Source organism: Anomaloglossus baeobatrachus, chromosome 2 (genome assembly GCF_048569485.1).
Source record: "Anomaloglossus baeobatrachus isolate aAnoBae1 chromosome 2, aAnoBae1.hap1, whole genome shotgun sequence".
Lineage (NCBI taxonomy): Eukaryota > Metazoa > Chordata > Amphibia > Anura > Aromobatidae > Anomaloglossus > Anomaloglossus baeobatrachus.
Window position 1 is genome coordinate 782,970,903 of NC_134354.1, and position 11,442 is coordinate 782,982,344.

At 44.4% G+C, this 11,442-nt stretch overlaps 1 protein-coding gene across 1 annotated transcript in view; it reads right to left on the reverse strand.

The window, feature by feature from the left end:
• Window positions 1-6,808: 6,808 nt before the first annotated feature.
• Window positions 6,809-11,442, reverse strand: part of UVRAG (UV radiation resistance associated) — a 74,161-nt gene continuing 69,527 nt past the window's right edge. Inside the window, exon 15 of the mRNA XM_075337594.1 lies at window positions 6,809-9,055. Coding sequence (XP_075193709.1) covers window positions 8,359-9,055 — 697 coding nt within the window. The 3' untranslated portion in view covers window positions 6,809-8,358. The remainder of the gene's footprint in view (window positions 9,056-11,442) is intronic.

Genomic DNA, 11,442 nt, shown 5'->3' on the forward strand with positions numbered 1-11,442 from the left:
TTTTCTAAATCGCCTCTGACACGAGGGGTAAACAGCCGCGTCCTGTGATTCTCGCTTACGGCCTTTTGGACGTTGATGGAAACCTTTCTTGTGGCTCGGGATACATTCATCGGCCGTTGGACAGTCTCAATATAAAAAAAAAATCCCAAAATGACAGCAATGAAAATGTCAGCAGCGAAGAAGGGTTACAGCAGCCGCCTGCAGACCCCGGCTGACCTTGTGCCGCTGACGCTGAGAGAAGCTTTATTATTTTCCAGAGCTTCGGCTCGACTTTAAAATAAATCCTCCGAGGTGCCGGAGAGAAATTTAGGACGAGTTTGGTTTTTGCTGAAGTCATAAAAGTTTTGCGCAACAAAGTATCGGTATTGTGTAATGTGGAGATATATGTGTCCTTGTAAAAAAGAGTCAACTTTTATTTGGGGTATTTTTTTTCATCTTTTCTCCCAACCCCCCCCCCCCCCCCATGATTTCTAATTTTTAGCAGTCTCTGAGCTAGTGGGTAGAGAGTAGCAGCAGCATGGAGAACAAAGTAAAGCAGTACTGAGCAGTATAGCTGTGATTGCAGCTCAGGATGGAGCAGCATGGAGGACATTACAGTAACAAGAAAAAGGGGAAAAAGTTTTGACTTTCAGTCTCCATATCTCCCCATCCTCTACAGCGCTGAGCGTGAGACGACATTCATTTTATAGACAATCATCTTGGCTTCTCATACATAAATGAGACTTGCAGCTATTTAGCACATGACTAGTTCTGCAGATTCTTATGTCGTTTCATTGTTACCGTTTTGCTCTTTCTTCCTGTATACTACAAATAAGAACCTGTTCTCACATCCCTTAATAGCTCAGTGTGTTATTAGGCTAATTCCCAAGTGAAAGGTCACTGGTTCAAATCGAGGAACCGCCCTGAAGATTTCCAAAGAAAAAGTGAAGCAGCATTCTCCAGGTCATCGATGTCTATCTCTTGGCCAACAAAATTGCCAAAGTGCACCATGTGCGGCCATGACAGGAGGAAGAATAAGAAATGCCGTCCATTCATTCCAAAGGCAAGAGGTGACATCCAGGGAAAATATCGGAGTCAACAAGTCTCTCACCACAAGGTCTATCAGTTGTGGTGACCCCCGGCAGTGGCGGCAGCTCGTCTGCTCCATAATAGTGACATCACAGACGTCCATGAAGCACCGAGCGACGCGCGTTACACAAGTCTGGAATGGAGGCCCGAAAAAAGGTGAAGAAGCCTCAATATCATATCATAAGAAGCATCGACTCGAGATTACAAAGAAGAACGAAAAGTGGAAGATTGGAAACAAGCGATGAGAAGAAAGTCAATAGATGGCTCTGATGGGAGAAATGGATTTGGAAGAAACAAGGAAAAAAGGGGCGAACGGATCGAAAGATTGAAGGAACTGATGGCTTCGGTGGAGGAAGCCTGATGATATGGGGGTGTTTACAGCCAAAGGCGCTGGATACTTGACCAGGATGGATGGTGGTCTCAATGCTGAGCTATATGTGAGGATCCTACAAGATGAGTTACTTCGTACACTCGAGTACTATGGGTATGAAAAGGACGAGTGTTCCAGCAGGACAACGACCCGAAGCATACAGAGAGATACGGGAAAGAGATGGTTCAATGACAATGAAGTAGAGGAGCTGGATTGTCCCCACGGTCCCCAGACCTCAACCCAATACAACACTTGTGGGTGAAGAAAAAGCTGTATACATCCTCAAGTGAGACCAGTATACATCAACACTGGGAACATGGAGAAGAGACCCGACCAATAAATACCAACACTGGGAACATGGAGAAGAGACCTGACCAGTATACACCAACACTGGGAACGTGGCGAAGAGACCTGACCAGTATACACCAACACTGGGAACGTGGCGAAGAGACCTGACCAGTATACACCAACACTGGGAACGTGGAGAAGAGACCTGACCAATAAACACCAACACTGGGAACAAGGAGAAGAGACCTGACCAGTATACACCAACACTGGGAACGTGGCGAAGAGACCTGACCAGTATACACCAACACTGGGAACGTGGCGAAGAGACCTGACCAGTATACACCAACACTGGGAACGTGGAGAAGAGACCTGACCAATAAACACCAACACTGGGAACAAGGAGAAGAGACCTGACCAGTATACACCGACACTGGGAACATGGAGAAGAGACCTGACCAGTATACACCAACACTGGGAACGTGGAGAAGAGACCTGACCAGTATACACCAACACTGGGAACGTGGAGAAGAGACCTGACCTGTATACACCAACACAGGGAACGTGGAGAAGAGACCTGACCAGTATACACCAACACTGGGAACATGTAGAAGAGACCTGACCAGTATACACCAACACTGGGAACGTGGAGAAGAGACCTGACCAGTATACACCAACACTGGGAACGTGGAGAAGAGACCTGACCAGTATACACCAACACTGGGAACGTGGAGAAGAGACCTGACCAGTATACACCAACACTGGGAACGTGGAGAAGAGACCTGAGCAGTATACACCAACACTGGGAACGTGGAGAAGAGACCTGACCAGTATACACCGACACTGGGAACGTGGAGAAGAGACCTGACCAGTATACACCAACACTGGGAACGTGGAGAAGAGACCTGACCAGTATACACCGACACTGCAAACGTGGAGAAGAGACCTGACCAGTATACACCGACACTGGGAACGTGGAGAAGAGACCTGACCAGTATACACCAACACTGGGAACGTGGAGAAGAGACCTGACCAGTATACACCAACACTGGGAACGTGGAGAAGAGACCTGACCAGTATACACCGACACTGGGAACGTGGAGAAGAGACCTGACCAGTATACACCAACACTGGGAACGTGGAGAAGAGACCTGACCAGTATACACCAACACTGGGAACGTGGAGAAGAGACCTGACCAGTATACACCGACACTGGGAATGTGGAGAAGAGACCTGACCAGTATACACCGACACTGGGAACGTGGAGAAGAGACCTGACCAGTATACACCAACACTGGGAACGTGGAGAAGAGACCTGACCAGTATACACCAACACTGGGAACGTGGAGAACAGACCTGACCAGTATACACCAACACTGAGAACATGGAGAAGAGACCTGACCAGTATACACCTACACTGGGAACATGGAGAAGAGACCTGACCAGTATACACCAACACTGAGAACATGGAGAAGAGACCTGACCAGTATACACCAACACTGAGAACATGGAGAAGAGACCTGACCAGTATACACCAACACTGGGAACATGGAGAAGAGACGTGGGATCAGATTTCGGTGGAGACATGCTGGAATTTGAACGAAAGCCCAGATGGATTCAGGCAGTGCTGAAAGCCAAAAGGTGGATTTACAAAATACTAACAAAATAAAAAATTAAAATTTAGATATTTAGGAGCAAAACTAACAATGCAGACATGACAAGAATCTACATAACTAATCATCTGCTAAAAATAGCTGCAAGTCACATTTAGATTGTCTATAAAATGAAGATCTTGTCACCCTCAAAGCTGCAGAGAATGGTGAAATATGGAGACTGAAAGTCAAAAGTTCACAACATTGTTACCCTTTTGCTCATCAGAGTATACAGCACTACTGGACAGTGTGGCTACGATTGCAGCTCAGAACTGAGATACTTATTATACAGCAGTACTGAGCAGTGCAGCTGTGAATCCAGCTTAGAACAGAGATAAAACACTAGAAGACAGCAGCAGTACTTCGCAATAAAGCTGTGAATTCAGCTCTGACGTGAGATAAAAGGCTGACTAGTAAAGAAACAGAAGACATTACACAGCAGTACTAAGCAGTGTAGTTGTGACTAACACTGCATTGACGCATACACATAGTAGCAGTTGTCACTTTGCTCCTGCTCTGTTTATAGGCAGGTGTGACCTGTTCCCTCGGTGCGCTGGCAGCCATTGTTTTTCAGAGTGAATGATGAATTCAGTAGGCAGCTGAAAATGTGGTTTACGAGTGGAGAACGTTGCGGATTTCACTTTTGCAGATTAGATCAACTGAAAAGTTTCTTATATTGTTTTTTGCAAAATTGAGCTAAAGTGACAGCAACCATCTGTTTTTGTGCGGCATCAAAAGAGCAGAGCAACCTTATACTCCTATAGAAGTGAATGGAGCGTGGAGAGTGCTGGAGCCACAACAGAGACGGATGGACTTGGGATGAGAACAGCCCTTTAAGAAAGGTATTTTTGAACATGTGACATGCACTATAGGTCGGTATAGATACTACTTCTGGCGTTTTAGTAAAATTATCCTTTGGACAAGAAAGTCCTTAAAAATGAATTCTAAGATTTTTTTTTTTAATTTAGAGAAGATGAAACGATTGAAGAGAGCCAAAATTATCCCAAGCCTTTGTCTGGGGTCAGAGACAGCCCCTCCGAGACCCCTTTATGAAAGCCGCACTATAGCGCATTGTGTGGATGACAGGGATTGTGATTTAGGTCCAACACCGCTGCTGTGAATAGTCAGGGAGGAGGAGGAGGGGCGAGATTAATGAAAGGGAATTTTTTTTTATTCATTTTTTTTTTAAAGGGGGGGAATGAAACCTGAGATTTATTGAGTAAATCACAATTGTATTTAGGACGACGGCCGCAAAAAAGACAACTGTGGGTGCGGCGTGGGAAGAGGAGGTGAATGGTAGCAAGCAGGCCGAGCATTCGAGCATACGATCTGCTCTATTATAGATACATCTCCTTATAATGTATCAAACAAAAAAAAAAAAATCTGCATACTGCAGAGCTGAAATCTCCCACCCCCATGCTTGTTTATAGCCAGCACACAGCTTGATCTGGCAATTGCCATTCATCTTTGCATTGAACCCAGTACGGTTCTTATAGAACCTCACAGCTATAGCTGAGAATGTTATTTCTAGCAGCAGAATTATGATTTCAGCTCGAGTAAAAAAAAAAAAAAAAAAAATTATTATATATATATATATATATATATATATATATATATATATATATATATATATATATATATATATATATATAATCTGAAATATAAAAATATTAAAATATCTAAAATATGAAATAAAATTTAAATATAAAATATTACTCTAAAATACACAAGATAAAAGATAACAAAATTTAAAAAATATAAAAGATAAAATATTAATTTAAATAACAAAATAATATTCATTTAAATATAAAATATTAATATAAAATATAAAAGAAAATATATAAATTAAAATAATAATTTAAATAATTATTATTAAAATAAATAAAAAATATAAAATAATATAATATAAAATAAAATATAAAATATACAAATAAAATATATATAAAAAAAAAAATTAATATAAAATGATAAATTGTGTTGCTTGATCAGATAAGGAGCGCAACTCCAGAAAACATTAGGATTTTCACCCTTTGAATACCCATGAGGAAACAATTGCGGACTACACCAAGTTTCAGGGGGTTTAAAAGGAAAATTGTCCATTAGTGGCATGTTGTTCAAAATAATGTAGAAGGACCAGGATTTGGAACTCCAAAAAAAACCTAAGCAAATGTAACTTGCCCTCCCTGCACATTCCAAATATATTAAAGGGGGTGTGTAAACTTTTGCAAGCCTTTTCAAAGCTCTGATTCATTCATCAGGTGGTTAGAAATGCAGAATTTCCGTAAAGTCTTGATTTTTATGCAGATTTGTGTTCTAGCGATCATTTACTCACGTCGGCAAGAAACAAGTGGCAGCCAGCACGCAGAATGATGAATGCTTTACTGTATATTCATAGGAAAATAAACCCCCCACGTATAAACAGAATATTTTCCGTTAACATAAATAAGTTTTCCATATACATATTAATACTGTGCATCAAAATATCAATGTGGAGGGAAAAAAAAACAAAACAGTAAGCATTGTGTGTCAAAATAGGAATTTAAAACAAAAGAAATATTTTATGAAGAGACACCCAGCGCTTCCCGAAAACAGCCGTCAACTTGTACTGATCCAAAGAAACTACAAATAAAGCTACTTTGCAATTTGTTTTTTTATACACAGCCAGCTCCTATGCAGAACCATGTATCTCCATGGCAACAGACTACAAACCAAAGTGTAGTCTGATCCTGCAGTCAAATATCCATTTTTTTTGTCCCTTGCTTATTAGCCTACATTTTACGTAGGTTTGCCAAAAGTGGAGAAAAGATGGAAGGAGATAGGACTGCAGGATCAGACTATACAGTCTGTAACGATGGAAACACATGGGTCAGCATGGGAGCTGTATGCACAAAACTGTAGATTTTTAAATCAATACTATTGGTGACACAAGTTGCTTAATCTTTAAATGCTTCGGGATAATAAAAAAAATAATATTTGGCCGGAAAGGTGAAGATTCCTTTATCCAGACACTTATGTCCACATTTTAGGGACCGTGTACTGACTGCAGTTTCTACATCAGTTGCAGGTCTCCTGAACCCAGTTTATGCCCATGAGGCTGTTACTTTGGCTCAGAAGAGCAGTGAGCAGCCCAGAAATCATGGTCAGTACACACCATGAAAGGCAGACATGTGAAGCCAGCCTTAAAGGGGATGTCCATTGCATTTACTTCGCTTAAAAATTGAACTATAGTGGTACTTTAAAAAAAAACAAACAAATTTTTGTTTGTTATATGTATAAGAAAAAATAATGGACACTCCCAAAAAAATAAAAAAATAAATAAACATTATCAAAAATAATAAAATATATTATATATATATATATATATATATATATTTATTTATTTATTTTTTTTATTATTTTTGATAATTTTATTTATTTTTTTATTTTTTTGGGAGTATCCATTATTTTTTCTTATACATATAACAAACAACAATTGTGTTTTTTTTTGTTTTTTTTGTAGAAATGCATAGCGGTTTCTGGGAAAGCTGAATTACAATCACTACAGCCGGCAATTTCAGCTTCTCCAAGGCTGGTCACCCCTGCTTCTGAAATGTTGGGACGCAACAGAATAAAAATATTAAGCAGTCTTGCAATTTAGGAATCTGGAAAAGACTAAAAAAAAAAACCAAAAACAGCAATATTGGTAGTCACCCAGTTTTCCCCTAAAATGATTTGTATTAACTAAGAGTTTAAGTTTTTTTGGGGGGGGGGGAAATGGGAAGAAAAAAAAAATATTTAAAAAAAACGAGAAAGTTTTTGGAGAAAAACAAAAACAGCCACTATGATAATCCCTGGCTTATGAATTTCTAGCTACATGCTACATAGGATAGAAAGAAAAGTCTCTGTATGAACATGCATGCGGAAGTAACCAATCCGGGGGCTCGTGTGACAATCAAGAGTTTCCTATTTAAAATAAAAAAAAATTATCTACCTATATATCATCTATAGAGAACGTTCCTTCTAGGAAGAGATGGGCCAGACCCAATATAGCTGCGTACAGACATTACTCAAAAGGTTGTGCAGATGTAAAAGGACTGAATTTAAAGGAAATGTCCATCTGCACAACCTGTTTTTGTTTGGTTCTAAAAAGGAAACAACTTTTCAAACATTCCGTGTTCTAAACCTTCCAACGGTTCTGTTTATACAGTTGCTATGGTGACAGACTTCAAACAATCCCTGTGTAGTCTTATCCCGCACACTCAGGTGGAAGAAAGCGTGGCTGCGGAATCTGACCACACAGGGATTTTGTTTGTGGTCTGTTACCGTAGAAACACAAATGCAGTCATTTGAAAAGTTGCTTCATTTTTAAATTCCAAAAGATTTCAAAAAGAAAAAAAACTTTGAAGATGTACATGACCTTAAAGGGGCACTGAAGCTTTGATCGCTGCGGAGACCCCCACTGATGCCAAGAACCAGGGCTCTAGAGCCCCCCGTGTGACTGGAGGAGTGGTTGGTCATGCCCATATTCATTCCTATGGGAGTGCTGAAGACCAGCCGATATACACACCTGATGGACTAGTGCCCCAATTCTTGGGATCGTTTGAGATCCCAGAAGCCTACAAACCTACAAACTTCAGAATCCCCCTCGAAGTGGATGTACACAAGTTTTGTTTTTTTTTTTTTATATATGGAAACAGCGCCACTCAGGTCCATAGGCTGTGTCTGGTATTGCCGCCATTGAAGTGAACACCAGACCATAGTCCAGAGTGCTGCTGCTTCAGAAATTACATTGCGCACAGCCCCTTTAAAAATAAAAAAAAAAAAAAAAAATACAGCCCCTTTAAAAATAATAAGAAAAGGCTTAAAAAAAAAAAAAAAAAAGAATTTTTTTTTTTAAATCCCCGTGGGCAGTGTGAGGACAACATTGTTGGGACCATTAAAATAATTCAGTGGTGTTCTTTGCCGGACAGAAGTGATGATGATGTGCACAGAGATGTTCTCTGGTTATTTATCGGAGCTCTTCCGCGGTCTTCGGAAACTGCCCATGTTCTCGTTCAGTGCGTAAATCCTCCGGGAGAATTCCTCGAACTCGCCCAGGACTTGATCGTCGCACTCTACGGCCACGGCGCGGTCCACGGGAATACTGCTAAAGGCTCCTAATTGATCTCCGGGGGTGAAGTCCGAGGCTTCGGTGCCGAGAATCTCCTCGGCCTGTTCCACGGCGCAGTGCAGGTCGCCGCTGACGGAAGGGAGTGCGGCACCGAGAACGCCATCACTACAGAACTCCATGCTTTCATTCTGCAAAAACGTTCCGTTGACGGCGCAGGAGTCTGAGAAATGTCCGGCCTGGCCGCGCTCGTGGCTATCTGTGGTCGCTACACTGTCGCCATTAAGGCTCTCGCAAAAGTCCTTGCGAGTGTTTTCCGAGGACGTGCCGATGCTGGCGTCCAGAGAGTAGGCGAGATGCCCCTGGTCCGACGGCGTCGCTGGGACCAGTATTGCAATGGGCTCCGCCACGGACGCCTTGTAGCTTGGTGGAGGGGTTCTGTATTGCATTTTTTCGTTCTCCGAGCTGGCGCGCTTTCGAGTTCCCTTTTCCGGTGTTGGAGTCCGACTGGCAAACCCAAAGTCGTGGCTTCCAAACGTGGAACTGGCCGGCCTCTTTGGAACTGGGATTGCACTGGAAGTGTGATGTCTGTCACTGGTGGAGAGAAACAAAAGAAACAATGATCGGAGGGAGAAGGGCAGAAAGTCATCAGAAGTCATCAATAGCAAGATCCCTGCTTTATGTCAGAATCCGCAACCATTCATTTTACACCTGTCTATAGTCCAGAATTATTTCATCTCCATAGGATTTCTGCAGACTGTATATAAAAGGCAGGGTATAAGCAGCTGAGGGAAATAGGAGATCAGAGCGGGACGTCTTCCACCAGCAGAATAGTGAGTGCAGCTCTGGAGTATAATACAGGATAAGTAATCTATGTACACAGTGAGTGCAGCTCTGGGAGTATAATACAGGATAAGTAATGCATGTACACAGTGACTGCACCAGCAGAATAGTGAGTGCAGCTCTGGAGTATAATACAGGATAAGTAATGTATGTACACAGTGACTGCACCAGCAGAATAGTGAGTGCAGCTCTGGAGTATAATACAGGATAAGTAATGTATGTACACAGTGACTGCACCAGCAGAATAGTGAGTGCAGCTCTGGAGTATAATACAGGAGGTAACTCAGGATCACTAATGTAATGTATGTACACAGTGACTGCACCAGCAGAATAGTGAGTGCAGCTCTGGAGTATAATACAGGATAAGTAATGTATGTACACAGTGACTGCACCAGCAGGATAGTGAGTGCAGCTCTGGAGTATAATACAGGATAAGTAATGTATGTACACAGTGACTGCACCAGCAGAATAGTGAGTGCAGCTCTGGAGTATAATACAGGAGGTAACCCAGGATCAGTAATGTAATGTATGTACACAGTGACTGCACCAGCAGAATAGTGAGTGCAGCTCTGGAATATAATACAGGAGGTAACCCAGGATCAGTAATGTAATGTATGTACACAGGGACTGCACCAGCAGAATAGTGAGTGCAGCTCTGGAGTAGAATACAGAACAAAATTTAGCATAAAGGGAAAAAAAAACAAAAACCTATGGATCACAACTTGTGGCCTTTCAGGTATTGTAGAACTGAAACTCACAATGTGTAACATCACACACTGCAGCGACCCCTGTGTCTGCTCCTGCTCTCTGCGATGCCGCCCCCACATCTGTAATAATACAGCATATTCCCACCATTATCCCTCGGTGTTAATCACATTGTTATCGTGTCATTAGTACATTGTTGGTGTTGCCGGCCTCCGGACACAGAGGAGCTGCATTATCGCCCTATCAGGCTTTGGATAAATGCTTCTTGCGGCAGATTATTCTACATCTGCTCCGGGTCCAGTAACTCTTCATGGTCTGGACGAGGTCCAAACACAGCGGCAGGGACGGGGCACGGCCTGAGAACCCCCTCTGCAGGAGCCGCTCTTCACTGCTCCAGACATCACAGCGACGAGAGGTAGAAATGTCCGATGCTGAACTTCGGCCGTATGAAAGTCTACAGTCTTGTGTTGTGTCTTGCCAAACCTCATGAAAACGGACATTCATTCCCGCTTTCATAAATCTATGTATAAGAAATACCGTATTTTTTGGATTGTAAAGACGCACCTTTCCTCCCAAAAATTTGGGAGGAAATTGAAGGGTGCGTCTTCTAATGCGAATGTAGCTCACCAGGAGGTGGAGAATCGGGGGGGCGCTGTGCTGGCGGCTGCAGGGGGGGGGGGGGCTGTGCTGGCGGCCATGGTGGGCGCTGAGTGGAGCAGGGAGGTGCAGAGGGTGCCCAAATGCTGTCAGCGGAGGGGGATTCAAATAATGGTGTACGGAGTCGGCGTGTGCGCAGATGAAGCTCTCGGCTCGAGATCTCATCTGTGCATGCACCACCTCCAGCCCAGCAGTAGACTTAAGAAAAATGGCATCTGTGACACTCGCCGCACAGCCCCCCTCCGCAGCCAGCACAGCCGCCCCACCCTCCTCCGCAGCCAGCACAGCCCCCACAGCCCCCCCACCCTCCTCCGCAGCCAGCACAGCCGCCCCCCCCCTCCTCCGCAGCCAGCACAGCCCCCACAGCCCCCCCCCTCCTCCGCAGCCAGCACAGCCGCCCCCCCCTCCTCCGCAGCCAGCACAGCCGCCCCCCCCCCTCCTCCGCAGCCAGCACAGCCGCCCCCCCCCCCCCTCCGCAGCCAGCACAGCCGCCCCCCCCCTCCTCCGCAGCCAGCACAGCCGCCCCCCCCTCCTCCGCAGCCAGCACAGCCGCCCCCCCCTCCTCCGCAGCCAGCACAGCCGCCCCCCCCCTCCGCAGCCAGCACAGCCGCCCCCCCCCCTCCTCCGCAGCCAGCACAGCCGCCCCCCCCCTCCTCCGCAGCCAGCACAGCCGCCCCCCCCCCCTCCTCCGCAGCCAGCACAGCCGCCCCCCCCCTCCTCCGCAGCCAGCACAGCCGCCCCCCCCCTCCTCCGCAGCCAGCACAGCCGCCCCCCCC